General features: G+C 47.9%; 1 protein-coding gene across 1 annotated transcript in view; it reads left to right on the plus strand.

Annotated features, from left to right (window-relative positions):
• Window positions 1–26,277, plus strand: part of TOX2 (TOX high mobility group box family member 2) — a 161,142-nt gene that overhangs the window by 58,027 nt on the left and 76,838 nt on the right. The window contains exon 2 of the mRNA XM_021546355.2: window positions 5,499–5,564. Within this exon, the coding sequence (XP_021402030.2) occupies window positions 5,499–5,564 (66 nt within the window). The remainder of the gene's footprint in view (window positions 1–5,498; window positions 5,565–26,277) is intronic.

Below are 26,277 nucleotides of genomic sequence, written 5' to 3' on the forward strand. Positions count from 1 at the left end.
CTTGGAAGCACCATGGACAGGGTGCACTTACAGCAAAATGTGCCACTCAAATAATACTGATAAAAATGAATTGTGGCTAAAACCATTCCTGTAACATTTTCTAAAGAGTTATGTTTCCCCATGATGGGAATGGTGCCATTGGAAGCAGTTGAGTGAAGCCCAGCAACACATGGGCTGCAATTTGGTCAATTTGGTTTTTTTATTTTTTTTTTTTTTAATGAGGAGTATTAAATACAAATTAACTGTGTTACACAGGTTTTCTTGGGTTAACTTTTACTCACTAAAAACCTAAAGGCATTTCTTGCATGACATTACTTTGGGTCTGATGCTCAAGTTTTCACTTTTTCAGATTCTGTGCTGCTTTAGTGTGTGGGGCTGGGTTTCCTATTATGGGATGGTGAGCTCTGCACAGAGCAGGGAGACAAAACAATTCCTTCTCCAGCTGGGCACCAAGGACAAATGATCCAAATCTCAGCCCAGGAGCACAAACACCGTGGGCTGGAGAGAGAAAAACAAGCAGGATGGGACTGATGGGCTGAAGCTGGAATGGGACAATGAACTCCAAGGTGCCAATGGAGCAGAACTGGTCAAAGTGAGAGACCCTGTGACTGGCTGTCCATTTTGGGGCCATTTTGGTTCATCTTGAGTGCAGCCCTGGCTGGGCTCTGGTGCTGCCCAAGGTGGATCCATTGATGCCTTTTAATAAATCCCTGCTTTATTCTTTAGCTTTGTCCAGCTCTGTTCTGGGCCATCAGGTCACTCTGGGTGCTGGTGTAGCTGAGCTGTAGCTCACTGGAGACAAACCCAGATGCATTCCAAGAACCTCCAGTGAAATGTGGCCCCCCCCAGTACACCCAGTTTGGAAATGAGGTTGTCATGAGAGGGAACCCACTGCCCATCTCCTGTGTCCTGGTACAGGGAGGCAAACCAGAGGCAAGTGTTTATAGCTCTGAGCAGCAGGAGCCACTGGAGGCATCCAATTTGTTCCTAACTGGTCATTTTGTAGCTCCTTGATGGTGATGGCTCTTAATTACTGCTGGCTTTGTATTAACAGGCCACATTTTCAAGCTCTAGAACCTCAGTGGACTCTCAGCTAAGGTGATCTGGTCTAGTATAGCCAAAAATGAGTGTCAAAATTTAGGTAGGACCCCTCCAAAAAAAATAAAAAAGCACCAAACAAAAAAACCCTACCAAACCTACCACACATAAAAGAAAATAAAATTAAAACTTTGGAAGGCTTTTGAGATCTTGCAGGTATCGCAGAAGGTATTACTGGTATGAATTTTGCCCACATATTCTGATCTAGTGGAAGGTGACCCTGACCATGTCAGGGGAGTTGAACTGGGTGATCTTTAAGGTCCCTTCCAACCCCAACCAATCTGTGATTCCACGTTTTCATACAGAGCTGAAGTTGCCATCTCAGTTCATGGCTCTCACAAAATAAAAAGGATGTGATGAGATTCATAATAAAATTGTACAAGCTGGCAGTGCCATCCAGGAAAAAGTAACACCTTCTTGGAATCTTGGCAGGAGGTTGTGTTTCTTTCCACTGGGCCCTTCCCAGTTAGCAAACATTTGCTCTCCCTGTTTGCACAGAGATGGAGATCCCACAGCTGCTGCACTTCAGGGTCTGCCCCAGCCTGCTGCCTGCATTTGTTTTTCCTTTTCATATTCATCTGGCTAACACGAGACCTGCGTGACCTCTGGGCACATTTACAGGTTGGAAAATAATGCTGTGGAGCAAAAATAACAAACCAAAGTGAGTCTAGAAAAGTAATAAAAATTTTAAAAGTCCTTTGTACAACAACATCTGAATTGAGCTCTGTGTATGGGCTGATAGAGCAGTGCCAGCTGCAGCTCCCCTGCAAGAGCTGTAGTAAAAGAATTATATTTTTAATTAAAATCTCCATGAAAACTGAATTTCAGAGGGTGTTTTCTCACACTTTTATCTTTTCCTTGGACTCAAAATATTCAGTTGGTTGTCCCATGGAGGGGTGCAGCTGTGGCTTGGTCTCCATCACCCTGATGTCCTTGGAGCTCCCTCTCTGAATGAGGCTGGCAGCATCCCTGTCCTTATCCATCAGTGCCAGGCAAAGCCACCTCCTGTGGCACAAGGTGGCCCTGGGGCTGGAGCTCTTGTCACCTGCAGACCAAGGCAGTTCAGTGGTGTTCATCTGACTTTGTTGCCAGAATTGATGGAATTTGGGGCACTTTCCCTTCTCTCTCACCCTTTCCCTTTCACTTCCCCTTTTTTCTTCCCCCTCCCTTTTTATTTCCCTCTTTTTTTTCCCTTCCCTTCCCTTCCCTTCCCTTCCCTTCCCTTCCCTTCCCTTCCCTTCCCTTCCCTTCCCTTCCCTTCCCTTCCCTTCCCTTCCCTTCCCTTCCCTTCCCTTCCCTTCCCTTCCCTTCCCTTCCCTTCCCTTCCCTTCCCTTCCCTTCCCTTCCCTTCCCTTCCCTTCCCTTCCCTCCTTTGTGCTCATTTCAAACAGGAGAAAATCAGCCACAGCCACTGATTTCTTTAATAGGCTTCTCCTATTAACAAAAGAATAATAAAATTAACTAATTGCAACCAAGCAAAAGTGATAAAGTGATTAAGACAACTGCACAAGAGGATGTTGCTTTTGAATAAGGACTTGAAAATGATCCCTGCCACATCACTCAGTGGGTTTTGGGGTAGGGAGGGTGATGAATGGCTGTATCCAGGTTTGGAACAGGAGCTAGAGTGAAGGAAAAAGGGGAGGAGGCATCTATAACCAAGGGGAAATATTAAAATTTCTGTTTCTATCATAAATCTACCCGGTGTGATGGGGTTGATTGTTTTGAAGTGCATTCTGTAGCAAAACAATAATGAGAAGAGGGAGAGAACATTACTTATCTGCTCTACCTGGCTGCTGCATAACTGGCAAACATCTAATTGAAAAAATATCCTGATGGGAGAATTTCTAATAAATTTGTTTGCACCTTCATAGCCTGGAGGAGAGGGGGGAAAATCCAATCAGCAGTGGGGAAATTCCAAAGTTTCCATTGCATTTTGAGTCTTGATTTTCAGGCTCACTGCTCAGCCTGGAAATCAGAGAAACAGTAATTTTGAAGGCAGGATTCATTACGGTTGTTATGAAGGCATCAAGGGCAGAAGGAATTGTGGAATGGAGGTAGGGGAACAGTAGAAAGCCATAAAAAAATGCATTCTGACAAAGAGAAGGATGTGGAGACAGGGGAGGATTTGTCCTGCTCTGAGCCTTGCCACTGAAGGACACTTTTGGCTTGCTGAACACAACTTTTAAGGTAATTTTTTTCTCCTGGAGAAAAAGGTGGTGGCCAGGTGTGGGTCGTGTCTTCCCATGGGATACAAGGGGTAGAACAAGAGGAATCAGCCTCATGTGCACCAGGGCAGGTTTAGGTTGGACTTTTCTTCGGTGGAACAGTGGCCAGGTGCTGGAACAGGTAGCCCAGGGCAGTGGTGAAGATCCCTGGAGAGATCTCTGGAGGTGAAGTGGCACTTGGGGACACCACTGAATGGTGGCCTTGGCAGTGCTGGGAGAACGCTGGGCTCAGTGATCCTACAGGGCTTTTCCAGCCCTGGAGATTCTGTGATTCTCCACCAACCTCTGGCACCTGCTGCCAGTCCAGCTGTGTCTGCTGGGGTTGGTGGGGATGTCAGAGGATATTTAGGTGGGTCCAAAGGGTATTTAGGCTGTAGAGTTGGTTGGATCTGGGTTCCTGGAAGCTCCAGCTAGAACTGTGCTGCCAGGAGCTGGCTGTGCCAGTGACCATCTGACAGGTGCAGGAAAATGCAGGTTAAAGTGGATGGTCCCCAGCTGCCTTCTGGGGAAATGGCTTTTCCCAGTGCCCACTGCATCCTGCAGCTCCTGCCTCACTGGTGCATCTCCCAGAATCCAGCAGTGGCACAGGAATCCTCTCCCACCTGCTGCAGCTGCTGCTGGTATCACTTAATGAATGCCACAATACCTGCTCCAATTTTACAGCTTTTAATTGGTTTGCTGGGCCAGAGGACAGTTTGGCAATTAGAGGGTGTCTGAGGCCAAGCAGAGCCGTGTTACCCCCACTTGGCTTTACTAACTCCGTTGACTTTAATAGCTAATCCTGTAGCACTCTGAGAAATGGAAGCATAATTAATTGTCTAGGCTGAAAATCTTCACCTGGCTTTATTTAGATTTCGCTTTTATTGCTCTTAATATGGGCAATTTCTGTTAAGGCATAACTGGAGTCAGCTTCATATCAGAGAGTGAGAGAACAGGTGAGAGGTAAATGATCTCCAATTCATCATCCTGCTGCTAAGGGCAGGAGGGTTGGCTCTTCCCCTTGTTAAGTGCAAGGTGTCACTCACAGCTGGTACCTCCATCCTCGTCTGGGGAGTGTTTTATGGCACAGCCTGTTTTTATTGCCATAATTAATTTGTGAACTCAGCCTTGAGGCCTGCCCCAGCTGTACTTGGAGCCGGAGACAATCCTGGAGGGTTTTTTTTCCTCCCTTTGGAATCTCAGCGAGTGAAAGCTCCCGTTGCAGCTGGTTGGTGAGAAGAGCTGTAGTTCTCCATGGGGGTTTTGTGCCTGGAGAAGTGGATAGCAGCTGGGAATCAGGTGTGAGCTGGAGCTGTGGGACACAGGAGGATGGGCTGGGCTCAGGCTGTGGAGCAGAGTCCTGGCAGGGCAGGCAGGAGAACGGGACATGAGGGGATGGATGTGCCAGGCTGTGCACACAGACCCCTCCTGAATGCTCCCTGCCACAATACAAAACAAAGCTCCATTTTCAGAAGGCTTCAAACCCGTTTTTATTATAGCACTCATGCTTTTTATACACTCTTACAAAGTTCATAAGTTTATACTTTACTCATTGGTCAGGAAAGACAAACAAAGTGCTCACTGGAACAGGCAGTTGCAGGTTTCTCTTATTTACCCTTCTTTCTTTCTTGGTCTCTATGTCAACAACCTTGGTAGAAAATTCTTTCAGGGGTAAATATGGATTATCAAACTTCTCTCTGGCTGACAGAAGTCACTGTAAAACCTCCACCACAGCTCCAGAGAGATTCTGCATTGCTGCAGGAGCTTTGCTTTGGTGTTGAGATTTCTAAAAGGATTGAATGTGACTTGCCCAAGTCTGGACATTTCCATTGATGGAAGTTGGCTTTTCATATCAGATTGATGGTCTAGTAGGAATTTTAGCAACAGCTTCTTTTGGGTGATCTTTGCTGCAGGGGGCATCTGTGGGTTCACACATTTGAATTATTTCTTTGAATTGGAGTGATTCATTCCTCATTTCACTGAAAAAACCCCATATCCATGCTATGTTAGCATATCCCATTGCAATAACTGGGATGAAGGTTGTGCTCGTGCACTCTCAAAAGTGTTCAAACAGCAGCTCAGGGTTTTCCTCTGGGAATTCTGGCTCTTGATGTGAAGAACCACGATGGTATTTGGGATGCACAGGAGCATGGTGTGCAGATGGCATTTTATTAACTCTTTCTTTTGCCTTTCTAGTTTGATGGGGAGAACATGTACATGGGGATGAACGACAACGCCCAGGAGTTTCTATCGGCCAATCAGGTACGTGTTGTTTTGCTGGGGTGAGATTTTTAGGGGACTAAAGCACAAATTGTAGGAGCTCTCTGTGAGTCTGCCCTCCTGGGACATCAGGAGTGTCCATGGAGGAGGTCAGAGCCCAGCTGCTGCTGAGGAGCAGAGGATGCACTTGGTGCAGGGATTGGGATGCACTTCCATCCTGGAGCCTGGCTCTGCTGAAAAGCTTTGCTGAAAAGCTTTGCCTCAGCATCCCTCACTCAAAATGAAGGTGCATTTGGTGTTTCTGGACACAGTGAAGTTTCCAAGTATTGTGTGCAGTTCAGGTGTCTCATTCCCTCATGTGGAGTATTTCCTGTAGCTAAATAGATTAACAGGGGAGAAAAAGGAATTAAACGGTTCCTGTTTTGGAGCTAGAAACCCAAGTGTGGGGGGACCAGAATAGAAGTGTTCATGTCTTGCAGGTGCCTGAGCCTTCTCTGGGCTTGGATACACATGGAGTGGGGGTCCTTAACCTGTGTATGGGCTGAAACACGATCTTTAAGGTGATCTTCCACCCCAGTTCTATGATTCTGTACAGTTAAGCCCATATTTCAGTCCTGCTGGGACAGAAGGATGTCAGCACATGCTTTTCTGTCCCCCTGACCTGGAGATGAGAGCTGTCCCCCTGTGCACCCCTCAGGGGTGGCCTGGCATGGTTAGAGGTGCTGCACCCTCAGCACAAAGCATCTCATCACATGCAGCCTCAGGAGGGAAGGTGGCAGCTCCTTGCTGACACATCCCTGCACCCCATTTTTGGCTGTGTTGGGCTGTTTTGCTGACCCAGCCCCACAGAGTGCCCCTGGGCTTTGGGATATCACAGTGGGTCACATGCAGGGTGCTCCAATGGCAGCAGGGTTAAACTCTGTCCATATTACCCTGGGAATGGGATGGAATCCTGCAGTTTGCCTCCTTGGAGCACAGGAGTGCATTGGCTCATGGCTGGGGAGAGCTGTTCCTGCTCTGGGAGCTGGCACTGGGAGCCATCCCCACTGTGGTTGTTCCTATGTGAGGAGGAATTCCAGGGTGGGGAAGGAACAGCAAACTTTGTGCTGCTGAGTGATTCAGCAGAAACAAATATGTGTTCAACCAACAACGGCGTGGGGTTGATTGTTAGAGCCAGGAATTGCCAGAGGTGTGTAAATATGGGAAAGAACGGGGTGATCCCTGAGTGCCCCAGCCAGGGGTCAGCCCTGTCCCCCCAGCTGTGCAGAGCCACGTGCTGTGGATGATCACAGGGCAGTTGTTGTAGGTACTTTGCCTTTAAAAGCTTCCAAGGGACAGGGATTTCCCTGGGAAGGGCTGGCAGTGCTGGCACAGGGACCAGCCCCAGTCCCTGGTCAGGCTGGATTTGGGCAGAGCCATGGCCAGCATGGACCATTGGTGTTTCCTGCTTAGCACCTCTCTCATCACATTTCCCCCAAGGGTGGCCATGAGAGGAGGCCAGCAGGGTGCTGTGGGGCTGGGAATGGTTTGCTGCACCTCAAGGAGGATGGCTGGCTCCCAAAGGAAAGCAGGGATTACCATGTGGTGGAGGAGTCACGTCCTGCGTTTGATCCTGGAGAAGGATCAACCAAACCAGCTTAGATCCCTGTAACTTGGGCAGCAGGAGGTCACTCTTCATTTGTTCTCTGTTTACTTGCTGTTTCCCCTTTTGGAGCAGCAATTCAGGGTGGAGAGGGAGGAAAGTTCTTTCCCATGGCAGAGGAGTGCAGGAGCCCCCACTGCAGGGATGGTTTCATGCACAGGGGCTCTGCTGCTCTTTCTCTGCCAGCAAAAGCACTGCAGAGAGTAACATGGAGAAGAAATGTGGAGCTTTCCTTTGTTGGCATGCCCAGTTCCCTCCCTGGGCTGCTGTGGGACAGTCAGAGGGAGTACAAGGGGGCAGGGGGGCACCTGGGGCTCTGTGGGAGGCTGCAGTGACCCCCCCATAACCTCATCTGTGTAACTGGGAGGGAGGGTGAGGATCCCAGTTCATGCCCTTCATGTGTGGTTCACACCCAGCATGAGCTTTGGCCAAGGAGGATGAGGAGCAGCTTCCTCCTCACCCTCCTCAGTGCATCAGCTCCCTTTATTTACCTGCATATCAGCACTTGTTTACTGGTTTTACAGCCCCAGCCATGACTTCAGCACTAATGACACAACTCTGTTATTTAAAAGGGGGTTCCAGATGGTTTTTATTGTTTGCTAAACCTGTTGTAACCCGAAGGAGTACATTAAACAGCAGGAGGGGGGTTTCACAATCTCACCTCAGAGGCTGCTGAACCACCAGATACCTTTACAGCCCATAAGGGACATCCAACAGACCTTGGGCTCCTTCAAGACAAAGGCAGATTTTACAGACTCAGGGCTGGAACCATCACACTGCAGTAGATGAGTCTGGTGGGTTGGGGTTTTATCTCCACCATGATCCTGCAGCTCCCTGACAGCAGCTTTGTCCCAGCCCTTTGTCTGGATTTTGATGCTAAGGAAGTTCTGTTCAGCCCAGGGGAGAAGGTTCCAGGGAGAGCTCAGAGCCCTTCCAGGGCCTAAAGGGGCTCCAGGAGAGCTGGAGAGGGACTGGGGACAAGGGATGGAGCGACAGGACACAGGGAGTGGCTCCCACTGCCAGAGGGCAGGGATGGATGGGATATTGGGCAGGAATTACTGGCTCTGAGGGTGGGCAGGCCCTGGGATGGAATTCCCAGAGCAGCTGTGGCTGCCCCTGGATCCCTGGCAGTGCCCAAGGCCAGGCTGGATGGGGCTGGGAGCAGCCTGGGACAGTGCAAGGTGTCCCTGCCATGGCAGGGTGGTGGAATGGGATGAGGTTTAAGTTCCCTTCCAACCCAAACTTTTCTGGGTTTCTGCAGTTTCTCATGGCAAGAGTGTGGTAAAGCCAGGATCAGGGTCCTCCTGCCTCTCCTTCATTATTCCCTGCCTAGCTGCCAGCTTGAGTGGAAGAAGAAACAAAACCCCACAACAAAGCCCCTGTAAAACCCCCACAAAACACCATCCAACACATATGGAAGCCAGGTGCCCTCTTCCTTCCCCTGATCTTCCTTATTGAGATCGATTTTGTGCCATGGCTGCAGCTCTTGCCATCCCAGAGGGGTTGGATTCAGCTGAGGACAAAATGCAGAAATAAAGGAGCCTAAAACATAATGAGAGCACTGACAGCTCACGCCAGCACAACCTGCTTGGGGAAAATAATTCCTCTTGTTCCATCAAATAGGAGGGACATTTGACCCCAGAAGTGAGTCAAATGTGAAATGTAATTCAACCTTCAGCAGAGGCCAGGGTATAAATGCAAGCTGACATCTGATCAAACCATCATGGACATTTGACCCTCGAGATGAGTGAGGTATCTCTTGTGTCTCGTGGAGTCAGCAGAACATCATTCCTCACCCCTGTCAATTTTCCTTCTTTCTTTCCCACCCTCCACCCCAAGCAAAGGCAAGGAATTAAGTAATGAGAAAAATCCCAAGGAATACACAGATATGAAGTGCTCTGAAAGATCAGTAAAAATGCAACGGTGCTGGTAAAAGAAATAAAAACACCTGCAAAATTAGTGCCAAAAGATATTTATTAAGGTGATTGTGATAAGGAGAGTAACACCAGGAAAGGGAATGGCTGAGGAATGAGGTTGGTTTTATTTGACATCATTACTGCACTTGCAGGAAGAGTCCATGGGTGCTTTAAAAACATGGATTAACTCTGCCTGGGACTCCCCTGTGAGAAGGTATCATCATCCCATGTGCTGGGTGAAGAAATGCAGGAGCTGCCTTGTCAGGGAGCTGGGGGTGAGGAGATGAGGTTGTGGGGACTGCCAGGCCCTGGCATGGCTTTGGGGACCACTGTCCCCTGGCTTTTGGGATGTGCCTGTGTACCTGGTCAGTGCAGGGACATTATGGGAAGCCTTAGGGGGGTGTTTGCTGCATTTTTCCTCCCTCCATTAATATCTCTGGCTGCTAGCTGGGCAACAGGCAGCTTGAAGGGGGAAAGAGCTGATTATTTATCACTGGACGGTTTGGATCCTGCCTAATCCCAGGAGATTTCAGTGCCTGTTTCTGTCCCAACAAGTTAATTTGTGTGACTCCTCATGGAAAGGCTGTTCAACACCACTGTGGTTTGTTCAGGCCAGGGAGACTGCAGCTCTTTGCTTTTGGAAGTGAGAGCACAGACAGGACCCTCTGCTATAAAGTGTTGAAACTTTGAGAGTTCAATTGAAAATAGGAGAGCTATTTTGATAAAGTTCTTTTGCTCATCATTTCCTCCTCCTAAAACTGTTCCTGTGTGCTCCTGCTGGCAGGCTGATGCTGCCCATCTGTGTCTAAAGTGTCAGGTCTTGGCTGCCAGGTTTGCACAGCCTGGGGTAGTGGAAATTATCCATGCCCATGGCAGGGGTAGAAGCTGAACAGTCTTTAAGATCCAACCCAAACCATTCCAGGATTCTACAGCTGAAAAAGCTGATGCCTGGAGAAGTTGTGGCTGCCCCTGGATCCCTGGAAGTGGCCAAGGCCAGGCTGGATGTGATGTCTCAGGTTTTAGCTTTTATATTTTTCAGAGTCTGTGCTGCTTTAATGTGTAGTTCTGAGCTTCATATTATGGGATGGTGAGCTCTCTGCACAGAGCAGGGAGACAAAACAATTCCTGCTCCAGCTGGGCACCAAGGACAAATGATCCAAATCTCAGCCCCAAGATCACAAACACCGTGGGCTGGAGAGAGAAAAACAAGCAGGATGGGACTGCCTGAGCTGAAGCTGGAATGGGACAATGAACTCCAAGGTGCCAATGGAGCAGAACTGATCCCAGGGAGAGCCCTGGGAGCGCTCGTGCATTTTGGGACCATTTTGGGTCATTTGGGTGCAGCCCTGGCTGGGCTCTGGTGCTGCCCAAGGTGGATCCATAGAGGTCTCCTAATAAATCCCTATTTTATTCTTTCACTCTGTCCAGTCTGTTCCAGAGCAGCCTGCACAAGGCATCAGATGGGCCTTGGAGCAACCTGGGACACTGGAAGGTGTCCCTGCCCATGGGAGGGGTGGAGTGGGATGAGCTTTAATGTCCCTTCCCATCCATCCATTCCCAATTCTATGAGAGAAAAAGGCAGGATTTCACCCAAGCCTGGTGAGACACCTGCTGCAGATGATGTCAAGTCTCTCACCTGATGTGTGGAGCAGCACAAGGGTCTTTAACCTGGGCTCTGGCCATTAGGGTGAGAGTGGGTAACTCATGGATGAGCTGTTCACGCTTGCACTGCCAAGAAGGCAAATCCATGGGCAGGGATGTGTTTCTGGGGGCTCTGGATATGTGTAAAACAGAGGGAGGATTTTCCCTGGCTGTGTGTGGCTCGGGGAGCCTCGCTGGGCACAGAGGCTTTGCTGACACCCCGAGAGAGATGCAGTTAGGAGAGGTGATACCTATCATGTGCACAAACATCCACAGCCCTGCTCCAGCACGAGCCTGAGTGTGGGGTGAGCCACAGCCGCCCCTTGCTGCCCACGTGGGATCCATCTGCGGGTGTCCCCGCGTGCCTGCATGTGGATAAATCAACATTTATCTCCTGTATCTATTGCCCTTTATCTCCCTGCCTGCGTATATCTCCACGCTGGGGTCTGTATTAGCCATAATAGATACAGTGAGTCACTGATCTGGTGGGTCAAATGGTCAGGGCTCTTTGATCAGCCGTCAGGATCCATTACCAGCAGGGCCTCTGCTGGGGCTGGAATTACAACTTACATTTGACTCGTTTCTGGGGTCAAAACGTCCCTCTTATTTGATCGAATGACAGAAATTGTATAATTTGTATATATCCCTGAGCCATATGTGCTCTGAGTGCCACTCTAATGTGTTTTATAAAGGCACAGCTGTCTTGGTGACTTATTTAAAATGGGATTTTGAAGTAGTGTTCTTGCCGTTTAATGTCCTCATTCAGGGTTACACAAGGTTTATCAAATAATAAATAACATTTAGAACATTGGTTTTAACATAACAATGGCTTTGCTGCTTATAAGGAACTGGGCGGTCCAATAAAGCTGTGTTTGGTAAATAAGTGATAATGCAGAAAGCAAAGATAGGATAATTAGAAATTAATGATGTGTGGGAAGCTATGGATACCTTCCTCACGTTCTGCTAACGCTCCAGACGAGACAGAGCTCGTCTTGGCAGCCTCTGCTATAAAATATGCCTTCAAACCTTGTCATAATACTGGCAGACGTGTTGTTCCCACCAATCTTGACTGAATCACAGCAAAATGTCAACACTTGACAAAATAAACCTGGGGCTGGGGTAGGCCCACGTGAGTGCAGGGGTTCCCCATCCCTGCAGGGGACCACGGAGGCAGAACACGGTGAGTGAAGTGGCCGTGGAGCCCTGGGCAGAGCGAGGGTAACTGGGTGCTCTTAATGAAGATGTGGGTCACCCTGCCCTCCTTCCTGCTCCTCCCTGCAGAGTAGGAGCTGGAACCAAGGTGGTTTTCAATCCATCAGCAGTGGGGCTGCTCTCCCACTGACAGTGAAGCAACAACATGCAATTGCCCAGGTGTGAGATGTCCTTAGGGCAGCTGGTCTCTGGCCTACCAGATGTGTGAATCTGGAGGAGCTTCCAGCACTTTGTCCCATCAAGTGCAGCAGGTTGCTCATGGGCACCACAGCCACTGCCTCAAACCTGGGATTGCTTAGGAAGAACCCAGGAGATCACTTGGCTCAGCAATTCCTTAGGGTGTCCTTCTCTTGAGTCTTATAGAAAGGTCTGCACAGAAAATTCTGAGCCTATGGCAAGGTTATTCTTTGTGCAATTTCCACTCAAGTCCCTTAATGGACTTTGGTGTTTCTAATTAATCCTTTGCACGCAAAAAAACTTGTTTTAACTTTCACAGAATCAAAGAATCACCCTTAAAAGTCATCTAATGCAAGCCCTCTGCAAGGAGCTGGATATCTCCCATGAGATCACTCAGGGCTCTGTCCAAGCTGACCTGGGATGTTCCCAGGGATGGGACATCCACAGCTTCCCTGGGCAATCTGTGCCAGTGTTTCACCCCCCTCTGAGTGAATAATTGAGGAGGCAGGGTTTGGGGACTCCACATTCTGTTGATTTTTGGCTTGATCTGTTGATCACAGGAACAGATGATATCAGAGGTTGGTCAGTGTTAAAGGAAGTCACATGTAAGTGAGGGGTTTAAATAAGGGAAAATATGGCCTCCTTTTTTAAGGGGTCGTGGAGAGCTCTGGTGCCCCTTAAACTCCAGCTGTCTTGTGCTCTTTGGACTTTATCCTCTTGTGCCTGTGCAGAAGCTTGGTCTCTTCCAATCTGCAAATGATCTGTATTTTTGAAGTCTGGAATTGGCTCCATCAGGGGCAGAGCACACCTCAAAGTAAATAACTGATGACTCCCCACTCCCTTTACAAGGACACATTGCAAATACTGCAGGAACATACAGATATATGAGTATAAAAGACCCCTGGTGAAGGGAAGAGAGAGGTTTGTATAGACTCAGAGTTGAAAGAGGATTACACAGAGTTTGGGAGTGTGCACTGCAGGCCCCCATGCTAAGATACAGATTTTTGCTCTCTCCCTGCTGTTCTTTGAGTAATACTGTATAATTTCATATGTTGTGCTGGAGAAGAAAAAAAAATAGAGAGGAGACATTGATAGATCCTAAATGTCTTTCTCAGCAGACGATTCAGGAAGAGTCTCATGTACTATTTTAGAATGAACAATAGAGTGTTACATGTCATTTATTATAATCAGCAGCTAATGGAAACCCTTCCAGGAGGGGTTTGGGAGTTGAGCACAACTACAGCTGATGATCCAGGCTTGTGAATTTTGCATGAACTCCTGTGTGACAGCAAAATTTTTGAAAGGTGCAGTCAAGAAATGACTCCTGTAGCTTAGTCATAGCAAGAGGAGGTTTTACTGCTGGTGCAAGGCCAGCTGTAGTGTTTAAATAAAATAATAATAAAAAATCCCTTTGTATTACAAGCAGAGTGAACATCATCTTCAACCCTTGGTCTCAAGGGACTCCTAAGTTTTTAGCAATAGGTTGTTTGAAAAACAGCCACCAAGCATCCCAGAGTGAAAAACTAATGCAATTGAGCCATTCCTAGACCAAAATGCTTCTACTGCACTCACTCTGGGGGAAAAAGGGAAAAAGAAATAGCATCTCAAACAGCTGAAGACACCTTCCAGGTGGCACAGAGCACCTGGTAAGGGTGGGAAACACTGAAACTGTTGTGGTGGCTGAATTTCATGTGCAGATATTTCATCAAGGAGATGGCTGATAGGTTTAGGCCAAAGGCAGGAGGGAGAAGGAGATCCTCAGGTGCACTGAGGACACTCACCTCACTTGACAGCCTGAGGGCTGGCCACAGCATCCACCACTCTCCAAGGTCCCCTGGAGACCATAGCCAGCTCTAGCCAGGAGCTGCCTCTCCTTGTTTTTCCTGTGTCTTTCCAAGGCTTTCTGGGATATGAATCAGCTCAGAGAATGTTTTTAACCCAAAAAAGTGTATATGTATTAAGCAGCACATCCAGCTGTAGTCCTTGTTCTGTAAGATGTGGAATAAAAACATGCCCAGGGATCTTCAGCCAGAGCTGGGATTTCTTTTGCTATGAAAATGTCTATAAACAGTGAAACACTTAAAAATTAATAACAAAAATCCAATCTGTGCAGGAGATTGGCCCAGGGCTGGAGGCAGCAGAACTGGGGAGGTGGTGGGAACCTGGGGGTGGCAGAGAAGGAGCAGCAGGACCATGTCCACCCCCCTGAGAAAGAGCCTTTGCTGCTGCTGCATCTTGATCTGAAGGGCTCCATATTGAAAATACCAGGATGAGTTCTGATAGAGGGTTGGACATGGGTGGTACTTGGTGCTGAAATTCCACCGTGCCCACCAGTGGGGCTGCAGGAAAGGTGGATCCCAGATCCCAGGAAAGGTGGATCTCAGATCCCAGGAACACTCCCTGTGTGCTGGAGGGTGAAGGAGGGAGAGGGAGTAACTGGGGCTGCCTCAGAGCACCGTAGGGCACAGCTGAGGTCCAGTCAGACTGAACAGGATCTGCTGGTGTGCAGGGTGGCTCCTGTGGCATGAGGACACGAGGCCTGGCTGTCCAGCAATGCTGCTGGGCTTGTAAAGCCAATGGCTCCTAAAAGAGCAGCAAATGGTAGAGGAAGGTGGTTAGGGTTAGGGCTTTAGCCAAGAAAGTGTCACTTTATCAAGGATTTCCCATGTGCTTTTACTGCTATAAAGGGACTGCACACAGTGTAAAGAGATCTGCCATCTTTGGTGGTCAGCATGGCCCAGGGCAAGGTGGAGATCTGCATGGGGGACAGCCTGGAGCAGCTCTGGAGAGAGCAGACCCCCTTTAAAGCACAGCTCTCAGGCTGATATGGTGCTTATGTGTGATTTAAACCCTCACCAGGGCCACTCCTGCTGCTCCCATGCTGGCCTGGAGTGGTGGCAGTCACTCAGCCAAAGGCAACCCCAGAGCTTTCATCCACAAGCTGTTTGTGCCTTTGGATCCTCCAGCCCCTTGTGCTGAGCTGGTTGCCCCACGTGTGTCCCCAGCTGTGACACAGCGTGACAGGAGCCACGGCTGTGCGTGCCAGGATTGGTGCTGAGCTCCGACAGCGCAGCCCCAGCACCTTCGTGGAGCTGTGATGAGCAGGGATTTCCTCCTGTGTCCTGTTGGGGGTTGGGTTTGGCTCCTGCAGAGGCTGGTTTGCTTCTCCAATGGACCTCTGGGGACTTGCTCTGGAAATTCTGTTTATTTGTGGAAATGCAGCTCCGTGGGCTGCAGCAGTGTGCAAGAAAATACCCAGCCCATGGCTCTTGGGATTTCCTTTCCCAGCTAATTGATTACTTCTTCCCTCCTCATCAGAGACCCATCCCAGGCTGGTGTTTGGGTCTGCTGTCACAACACAGTGATTAACTGAGGAGCCACTTACTTCCAGCAGGAAAATGTTATTTTCCACTTCAGCATTTGGATGAAGGCCTGGGCAGAAAGGAAAGCCCCTCTGCTGCCTTGGCTGATGACAGAATGAGCCCTTCTCTCTGTGTCAGCTCTGAGGCTGCCCTGGGCATGTGCAGGGTTGGGCTCCATTCCAGCCCCACAAGGGCAGGACCATCAGCAGAGCATCTGTACCCAAAGCAGAGGGACCAGGAGCACTAGGACAGTGATTGTCCCCTGTGCTGGCACTGCTGGGGCACCTCCAGTGCTGTGCCCCATTCTGGGCCCTTGTGAGAAAGTCATTGAGGGGCTGGAGCGTCCAGAGGTGGGAACAGAGCTGGGGAAGGGGCTGGAGCCCCAGGAGCAGCTGAAGGAGCTGGGAAGGGGCTCAGATGGAGAAAAGGAGGCTCAGGAGGGACCTTGTGGCTCTGCACAACTCCTGACAGGAGGGGACAGTCAGGGGTTTGGGTTCTTCTTCCAGGCAAATATCAATAGAACAAGAGGAAATGGCCTCATGCTGTGCCATGGGAGATTCAGATTGGAAATCAGGAGGAATTTCTTCACTGAAGGGGTTGTCAGCTGTCCAGGGAGGTACTGGAGTTCCCATCCCTGGAGGTGTCCAAGAAGCACCTGGCCATGGCACTCAGTGCCATGACAAGGTGGGGACCTGATGATACTGGAGGGGTTTTCCACCCTGAATGATTCCATGATGTCAGGGCTCTGCAGGCACTGGGGGATGATGAGGACTGTGTACCCCAAGTGCAGCCATCCAGCTCCTTCTGCTCAGAGCCAGGCTCTGGTTCACTCCAACCTCCCCTCGCTCGTGAGGCTGGGCAGAGCAGGGGACCTGAGCTGGCTGGGGAGAGAATGCCACCACTCCTTGTGCTCATGTGTAGGTCTCAGATTCAGTCAAAGAGAAAACAGAAAATTTCTAACTAGGCAGAAGACTGAGAAAGAATGTAAATAAGTTTATCTCTCTTGTTATTCACATTGTTTATAGTTAGGTTTTGCTACTGCACGTCATTCACCAGACACCAATGGTGTGTGATGTTTTCACTTCAGGACCAATATAATTGGTCTAGACAAAGCTCTTCATAAAAGAGGAATATATTTTGAAATAAATCAGAGTTATACTCTCAGCCTTCTGAACAAAGTCCATGCATTCCTGTCCTCCCTCAACAGCATCACCCTGCTCCTCTGGGGAAGGCTGAGATCTTCCCTCAGGTGACACCGCAGGCCAGGCAGGTCAGAGCCATGGTGGGAACCAAAACCCAGGGCCAGTGGGCAGCTTTCCCAGGGAGCTGGGCTGTGACACAGGACCCAGCTGAAGGGTGGCCATCCCAGCAGCTCCACGAGCTCCACGTCTGGCCTACGTTCCATCACCTGCTGGGCTGCTCAGCCCAGGGCTCTGCTGGGTCTCACCCATCCCTGCCACCATGATCAGCAGCCTCCGAGCCAGCCTGAATTAAACTTATCTCGAAGTAGCAAATCCATCAGCTGCCATCAAAAGTGCCAGGTCTGATGCTGTCTAGCTCAGGTCTATCTAGCTGTGTACATCATAAAGGGCAAAATATGACTTGGCTTTTATTACTTTAATTAAAACATGAGTGAAGAGTATGAGATTCATATTGAATTGTATTTTCCTGGCTGCTGTGGGAAGGAGCTAACTGATCTGATTACCATGAAGATTACAAACTATCAAAGTGAAAAAGAGCTTTTTGCAAGTATTTCATATTAAACCTTCAAACATAACACTTTAAGAATAATTATAGTTGTATTACTGGAAAATGATTCATGAATTCTGAATAAATATAAGGCCCTTAAAGGGAAATGTTCCAAGACCACAGTTTTCATTCCAATCTGATGAAATTTAGTATCATTTTGCAGCTGTAGAATAGAATGAAAAAAAATATGTACATAGACTGTATTGAATATATGTCAGACTAAACTAATGAGATTTTTTACATCAACTCTGAGCATGAACGCAGACAAATGGAATAGCCATCCTCATTTTCTGTAATAGAAAGCACTGAAAGGGAAGGCAGAAAGGATCTTACTGCTCACAAGTCTTTATTCCACCCTTGATTGTTAAATAATATATTTTAAGTTCTCATATCTTGCCCGCAGAATGTTTGAACTGACACTAATGGGTATCTAAGAGAAAAGAGTGAGCTCTAAGAAAAAAAAGTGAGGAAAGGCTAGCATTGGGAATTTTATCAGTATTCCCAGTGGGCTGTAATAAAGATACTTTTCACACAATACAGTGAATGTTTACAGCAGACAGTTTAGTTTCCTTCCAACAATTATGAGAGAAATTGAATCTCAGGAAATGTTAGTTTTCGCTAAAATTAGACATAACAATAAAGATACCTCTGAAAGTTTATTAAGGAGGGGAAAAAAAAGAAAAGCCATCAGTCTCTGGAAGGCAATTTAGCAAATTTATTTTAAGAATTCCAGATGACTTCTAAAGAAAACCACACACCTACGTGGCGCTGAGGGCTCAGGCTCCCCATGGGAACTGCTTTTCTCCTGAGAAGCTTTCTTTCCCAGGCTTTGTGAATTCCTAATGAATTTTGGAAGCAAATATCCAAAAGGTGCTTGTTTCCAGGCTGGATCCAGCTGGAGGACGATGCCCATCACTTCTGCAAGCAGATGGAGCAACAGGTCACATTTTTTGGGTGCCAGTCAGGGTGCTGCAAGGCTGGGAACTCACACTGGTATTGAGAGCAAGTTACTGAATGCACTGGAATGCAGCTTTAGGAAGGATCTTACCATGCCCACACAGAGATGCTGGAGATCCAACAACAATTCAAAAATAAAAAAAAAGGAAAGATGCTCTGTGAAGTGCAGGAAACTCTGGAGTGCTCTGAGCAGCTCATGTGATGGTGTTTAATTTTTGAAACACAGCAAGTGGAACATGCAGTGCAATTCCGCTGTCCTGATTTCCAGATTTCTGCATCGAGGAGTGCTGCAATATCCCTGTTAGAGACACCTGCTTTCCTCTCCTTTTGTCCATGCAATCCTTGATTTTTTACTTCTTTCTCACTCTGTTTTAGTCTGGAAAGAGATTCCTGTTATTTGACATCAAAAATAGGGATGGGAGGAGAAGTGGCGAAAGCTGATGCAGCTCAGCTTGGTTCTATTTGGGGTCAGACTGGGCTGATGCTTTTTGGTAACACCAAGTGGGACTTGAGGTGCCCAGTTTGGTGCCAGAATTGGCAGTAGAAGCACTTGGCTCTGAGTCATCCCAGGTTTATGGAAATATCTAGGCTTTGTGTGGGCTTGGATTTGACAGATAGCAGCTGCAGCCCTTGAGTACACCATGAAATATGAATTTTTACCATGGGGTTGATGTTTTGGCTTTGTTATGTGCAGCCCTGTTGTGCTCAGAGCCTCCTCTCCATCAGCATCTCTCCCTCTAATTTTGACTCTTCCACTTCTGCCCAGCTTTTTGGAGCAGTTCTGATGTTTTAAACCAGTGAAAATAACAGAAACACCTCTCCAGCTGCTCAATGAATGGAGAGTTTCAGGTGGTTTGGCCTCTGGGGAGCTGGGGCTGGGTTTCTCCTCTGACCTCATGCCTTGGGTGTTTGGTTGGGCCTTCTGACTGAGTGATGAGTGTTGGGCTGGTGTGGATTTGAGCCCTCTTGCACCTTCTTTTCCTCTGCAAGGCCATTCCCTGTGTGCACAAATGTTGTCCATGGCCTCTGGATCTGCCAGTGCCAGCACTGGAGTTGGTCCTTGATGCAGACTCCTGACTGTGAGCAGCAGATTGATGCCCTGGCTCACATCCTAGATGGACAGTTGTCCTTATTTTAGGGAAACATGCTTTTTTGAGTATTAATGTAGTGGTTTTCCTTTTTGCCTTCCTCTTGAAAGGACGGTTCCTACTCTCACTGCTCATTTTGTCCAGGTTGTTTAATGTTTTAGAAGGAATTTGATAAGTGTCTGATTTAGGGCATGGATGAGTCTCTCCCAGCCATGTGTGTGTTCCTGCCTTTTTTTAGATACCATATAGAAGCCTGGCTTTATTAAAGAAAAAAAAAAGTTGTTAAAATTGTTAAAGATAAAATCTGTTTGTTTCCCAAAATTCACATATTGGAGGCTTAAGGCTGAGATTTTCACGCCTACTCTGGGGATTTGGATACTTGGCCTTGCACCACGTTCCAGTTCTCACAGTTCTGTCAGGAGTCTCTTGGTGCTTCCTGCTTTCCCTAACAGCCCCAGCACCTTTGTCTTCCTGTGACATGACAGCTTCTGCTTTGGATAAGGGAGGAAAAGAACAGAATTCTTGGAGCTGTGGTTGTGAAGGAAGAGTCATAATTGTGGCTCTCAGCAAATGCAAAGGAGGTAGAGAGAGATCCTGTGTGATTATCATGGAATGCTTTGGGTGGGAAGGGACTTTGAAGTTCTCATGGTTCCATCCCATGCCATGGGCAGGGACACCTGCCACTGTCCCAGGTTGCTCCAAGCCCTGGCCTTGGACACTGCCAGGGAACCAGGGGCAGCCACAGCTTCTCTTACCTTGACATGCACAGGGAGTACTGGGAGTACTGGGAGTACTGGGTTCAGGGGGTATGGGCAGTCAGAGGCTGGGCCTTGGAAGTCCTTTCCAAGCTCAGTGATTCTGTGGTGGTGTGATTCCATGGCTGGCCTGTTGCTGAGTTGTGCATATTTATGATCTTCAAGGAGTGACATCCCAACCCCGTGGTCCATCTGTCACTGCCCTCCCTTGGCCAACCACACCCCGTCACTGCCACTGGAACTGGGTCAGTGCCCTCTCTCTCCCACCTCAGGGCTTGCTTTGGCAGAGCTGACTCAGGAGTGTTTGGCTTTGGCACATCTCCCACGTGCCAGAGCCAGATTCTGGGGCTGAGGGTCTTTGGGATTATGTGGGAAACTGATTTATCACCCCAGAGATTTCAGTTCATTTCCTTTCCCCATTTTGACAACTTCCTGGCAGCCTGAAATGTTTGGCAGTGGATGGGTGGGTGAAGAATTTCAAACCTTTCTTGGGGGTAAAGAGTAGAGAAGGGCGGGATGAAGTTGGCATTTTACAAAGCTGTGGTACATTCTTAATTTCAATAAAATAAATGTAAAAAAAAAAAAGGTAAGCAGCACCTGAGCTGCTGAGGTGACAGGCGCTTAAGAAGCACTGAATAAATACATTAAACATAATTGCTGAAGGCATTTGTTGTTGGAAGTTTGAACATTAAACATGCCTTCTTCATCTGATGCCATAATAAAGCAGGGATGTTCAAAGAGCCATTAGCAGCGCTCTGACTAGAGCTTTACATCTTCACCCGTGTACCAGAGAACCTGCATTACATCAGCAATGCCTCAGTGAGTTTTGCCCCCAGAAGGGAGGGATTTCAGTGGGGGGTTGGCTTTTTTTGTGGTGCATTTCCCTTTTCCCATCCATCGAGGTGGATGTTTTGGTATTGTTTCCCCTGTAAAGTGCTGGGGCAGGTCCAGGGGTGGCAGCAGCTCTGCTTTTGTCCCACTGTCCCCAGGCTCAGTAAGTGCTGGCTCGGGGCCTGATGAGACAAATAAACAGGTTTGTGTACTTAGGTTTTTAAATTACAGGCTAAGGAGGAACACAGATACTCAATCCATTAAGAAATAACTAGGTGGGTGATTCAGTACCATTTGTGTAAATGGCACTAGCTCTGGTCTGCCTGCACAATTTATTAATACTTCACGGGATGAAAAAAAAAAATTATTTTAATCTCATAATGGATGATGAGCTGTGAAATTGCTTCTGCAGCAGCTGGGCACCCTGGGGGAGGTGCTAGATTGCACCACATTATGCAAGCCATCCCCACATCCCTGCCTTCCTCGTGCTAATCGCACACATCAAATCTGCCTGATGGCGAGGGGGGCCCTGCTTCTGCTGGGGTTTATTACTTTTGGATTTTTTAATATCTACAGTTTTCTTGTCAGTTTGCTTTGGGGTCCTAAGCCTGGCTTGGGAAGTGTGAGGTCTCAAATCTGAGTAGGTTTGTGATGATGCTTTGTACTTCAAAGGTGTTGGAAACAGGAATTAAAGAAATGTAGTAAAAGTACCAAGTCTGGCTCAGTTGGTGAAGATTTCATCTGGCTGATGCCCACACTGTGAAGAAAAGGGTACCAAGAGCAGTTACAGGACTGGGACCATGGGCAGGACCAACATCCCCAGTGCTCAGGAGTTCCCACACTAAAAACAGAGCCTGAGGTTAAGGACTTTGGCTCTGTGTGGGAAGAGGGAGCAAAGCAAGGGGTAGTGTGGGGCATTTAGGAGGAAATTGTAATTGTCCCTTTAGCTCCAGCGTGGGATCCTCAGCATTGGTGAGGTGCTCTTGGTGGTGTCTCTGTGCCTTGCCCACACCACTTCTGGTGTGCTCTGGGTGGTGAGGGCCATGCAGGGCTTCTTTGGAAAATATCTCTTTGCTGATGAGAGAAAAAGCCCTAACAGGGTATATTTGGGGGAAAAAAGTCTGGGTTGCAGATGGGTCATGTTGCCATTGTGGCTTTGCTGAGGGACCTTGCTGCAGCCCACAACGCCCCAGAGCAAGGGACGGCTGTGAATGCCACATGCCACACACAGGACATGTCTTTTGAGATGAAACTCTGGAAAATGTGGTGCAAAAAAATCATCCATGTGAAGTGTGGCACAAAGGATTTGTTTAATCCCTTAACTCCACTCCTTCAGTTTTGAGCACAAGGGAAATACTCTAAGACAAAATCTGAAAGAGAACAAGCGTGCTACAGAGTGTAGTTTCCTTCCTGCTCTGCATCCTTCTGGCTCAGCTGAAGCCAGGTTGAATTAATTTCTTAGAGTGCTTTTTGCTAATTCTTCCTTGCCTGTGCCTGTTTTTGGGCTGCCTTATCTCCTGACCTGCTTACAATGCATTATACACCATTGTGTAACACACCCTGGGCTCAGAACCCTCCACCAAATCCATCCAGCCCAACAATGGATTACTGTGAGTGCACTGAGCTCATTATGCAAGTTCAGTATGCCATGAGACAAAAAAGCCAATTATGTAAAACCTGTACTCAAATAATTCCCTGAAATGCGTGATGTTCTTGAGCAGAATATGATATTCCTTGTATTCACTTCAAGGAGAGTTCCTAGGAAAGAAAAGAAATGGGTTTATATTTGTCTGGCCTAGTCAGTCTAATTTTAGATCCCATTGGCTGCTGTCTCACTGGATGTGCAGCGCCTTTAATACATTTTAAAACCAGGCAAAAATCATTATAAACAATTTTAAGGAGGCTGATTGTGAGGCAGATGACAGAGGCTGCTCTTTGCCAAGGTGGAGCAGAGCTTGCACATCCCCTGGCTTTGCCTGGAGCGCTGCCACGTTTGCTCTGAGAGCCTGGGGAAGAACAGCCACGGAAGCAGGCAGGGAAAGGAAACAGCTCCCTTCTCAGCGTGGGGAGGTAAGGAAAAAATAGGTGAGCTGAGGTGAGTTGAGGTGAGCCAATGCTCTGGGTCATCCAGGAGCAACTGTGCAGCAAATGTGGCCCCCAGCCCAGCCCTGCACGTGGAGTACAACAAAGGGTTTGGCAGAGCCCTGGTTATTGCTGATGTTTTTGTAAACCAATACTGAGCTCTTCTGAAAATGCTGTCAGCAGGAATTTAGCCTTAACATCCCATCTGGACAGGGCTTGGAGCAACCTGGGGTACTGGGAGGTGTCCCTGCCTGTGGCAGGGAGCAGAGCTGGGTGAGCATCCAGGTCTCCCCAGCCCAAACCACTCGGTGATTCCATGATCTGCACACCCAGGAGTGCAGGTCCCTGTGCAGGGACGTGGTGCTGCCATGCAGAGGTGGCACCTGGTGGCATGAGGAGGTGGCTCTGGAGGGACAGCTGTCCCAGCAGGCTCATGTGGAGCTGCTGGCAGGCTCTTGCCCTGCCCTCTCCTGTGAGGCATTCTGCCTTGCCATGAAAAGCAAGAAAGGCTGAGATGTATGATTACATGTTTCTTCCTCTTTATTCCTGGGGGTATCTACTTCCAAAACTCATTTTTGTCTGTGTCACCAGGGAATTAGGGGTCTGTCTGTCTCTCTTTGCTCAGGAGGATAAACACAGCACTCCTAATCCTTTCTGCACCCCTGCCTGCTGCACTGCTGCCCCTTCCATCTATATCTGCCTTTATGGAAACCGTAACCTTTGCTTGAACCAGAGATTTTCCTGCACAGGAGCCCTTTGGGATCTGAGTGGGCTTTCCTGGATACATTTTTAATAAACACAATAATTTGACTGCAAACCCATTACCTATCCCCTGTTTGTTCTATGGGATAGTCATTTCCATGCCTGCAAAAGCCACTAACTCACAGGGCAATCAAAGAAGGAATGACAACCAGGATAAAATTGGTCTGTGTTGTGATAAACCCGTCCATCTTCACGTCGTGCTTGGAGCTTTATGTATTGCCTATAAATAATGGCCTCAAAAAGATATTAAATCTTTAGAAAAAATCAAGCCTAATTGTAACTATATTTTTGTTTTCCATTTTGGTTTATGTACAGTATATGACTTCTGCAGAGACATTTTTATTCCAGGAAAATGACAGGCCAACAAGAAGCCATAATTGCACTGATTTTTAGAAGTGCCTGCATTACTACAGATCTGATGTACTGCAAGACATGAATCAGAAAAATTCTATTAAAAAATCTCTTGAATGGCTGACACAGGAGTATTATCCATGATGATTAATTTGACTTGGTCATTATGAACACAGACAAGTCTGACAAAATTGCATTTCATTCCCCACTGAATTCATAAAATCACTATACACATAATAAGAAGTTATAGTTCCCTGCTATCCACTATTCTTGACAGGATTCCAGTTCTGGATAAGATACTGATTTAAAAAAAAAAAAATAGAGAGAGAGAGAGAGTTGTGAGCCTTTTTAAAAGCCTACAATAAGGCTGATTTCTTTTGCTTTAAATTGTTCACAGAAATCCATTATTTTTAGCTTTTTTTTTTTTTTTTTTTTTTTTTTTGGTGAAGTGGTGATGCTGGTCAAGAGCAGCTTGGACAATATCAAACCTGACTCTGAGCTTGGTGTGCTATGGGAGGGGATGCAGCAGAATAGCCAGGGATTTTCCGTCCTTTGGATGATTATAAATAATTGGTACCTTATTCTTCATTTCCCACCCACACCACAGACAGGTTGAGCCCAGAGGGTCCTGGCAATGTTGTTTCTGTCCTTTAGTAGCATGTAAAATAATCCCCCAAAATGCAGACTTGGATGCAAGCCTCCAATTTTATTTTTTTTTTAATTTTGGTGTGAACAGAGATTTTCTGCTCCCTATGGATATTGTTCCCTTCACAGCCCCTTCCTGCTGAGCACCACACCAGAGCCTTCCCTTTGCCACTGTGGCAACTTCCCAAGGACATCCAAGGTGATTAGGACAAGCAAGGATGTTCAGGACCCTCTGTGGACAAATGGTTTTATGAAATACAAATTTTTGTAAAATGTGTAGAAGAGACCTTTCTGAGCTGTCAGATTTGGTTGAAACCATCGAGGCTTTGGGAAGAGCTGTGGCTCCAGGACTGCACAGGATCTACAGGAGATGGGAGAAGGTCAACTCATGTAAAGTTTAAAGGTATAAACATCCCACTGAATCAAAGGGGAAAGAAGAGCTGGCATTGAGCTGGGAATGGATTTGTGCTGCTGTTGCAGTGTAGAGTCCCACGGAGTGGGGAGGTGGGAGTTTGATCTCTGGGACAGCCAGCATTTGCTTGGGGTTTTGGAGAGAATAATCTTTCCTTGGGAATAGGCTGGGAGAGCTGGGGGTGCCCACCTGGAGAGGAGAAGGCTCCAGGGAGAGCTCAGAGCCCTTCCAGTGCCTGAAGGGGCTCCAGGAGAGCTGGAGAGGGACTGGGGACAAGGGATGGAGGGACAGGACACAGGGAATGGCTCCCACTGCCACAGGGCAGGGATGGATGGGATTTTGGGCAGGAATTGTTCCCTGTGAGGGTGGGCTGACCCTGGCACAGGTGCCCAGAGCAGCTGTGGCTGCCCCTGAATCCCTGGCAGTGCCCAAGGCCAGGCTGGACGGGGCTTGGAGCAGCCTGGGATAGTGGAAAATGTCCCTGCCCATGACAGGGGGTTTTGAAAAAGATGATCTTTAAGGTCTTTTCCAGCCCAAACCATTCAGTGTTTCTATGATTTTAAGCCCCCCTGTACTCGGGATATGGAAGAGGAGCACACACAGAGGGATGAAGAGCCCAGTGCTGCTCTGACGTGCCCCCAGCCTCTTGCTGAATATTGTGCAGACACTTCCAGGGCACATTTCTGTTCAGGCAAGAACTCATTTTCCCATTTCAACAGCATTCCCTTAGTAAAAAACCTGAGCATGTGAAAATTAATGTAGCAGGGGCTTGGAGCACTTCAAAGACAATTTGGAGATTGTATGTGGCTGTTAATAAATACTTCTTTCCAGTATTTATCCACCTCTCCCCTCATAATTCATTGACCCTGGTATTCACACAGATCCCCATGTGTGAGGATGAGGCAAATCAATTTCCCTTCCTAAGACCCAGAGCTGCTGACACAGAAAATCAGCACTGCTTCACTTCTTGGCACGGGGCTTTGGGAGCCCAGGTGTGAACAGGAGCCCCCTGCCATCCCTGCCTGCAGAAGGGCTGATGGAAGGGGAACCCCCCTGCCCACCCCACAGCAAGCACCCATCCACTCCCATGCTGGCCCCAGAGCATTTCTGTGGAGTTTGCAGTGTCCCAAGTCATTTCCACATTCTCCTGCCACCTCAACTGACATTTCTGTC

This window comes from Lonchura striata, chromosome 17 (genome assembly GCF_046129695.1).
Source record: "Lonchura striata isolate bLonStr1 chromosome 17, bLonStr1.mat, whole genome shotgun sequence".
Classification (NCBI taxonomy): domain Eukaryota; kingdom Metazoa; phylum Chordata; class Aves; order Passeriformes; family Estrildidae; genus Lonchura; species Lonchura striata.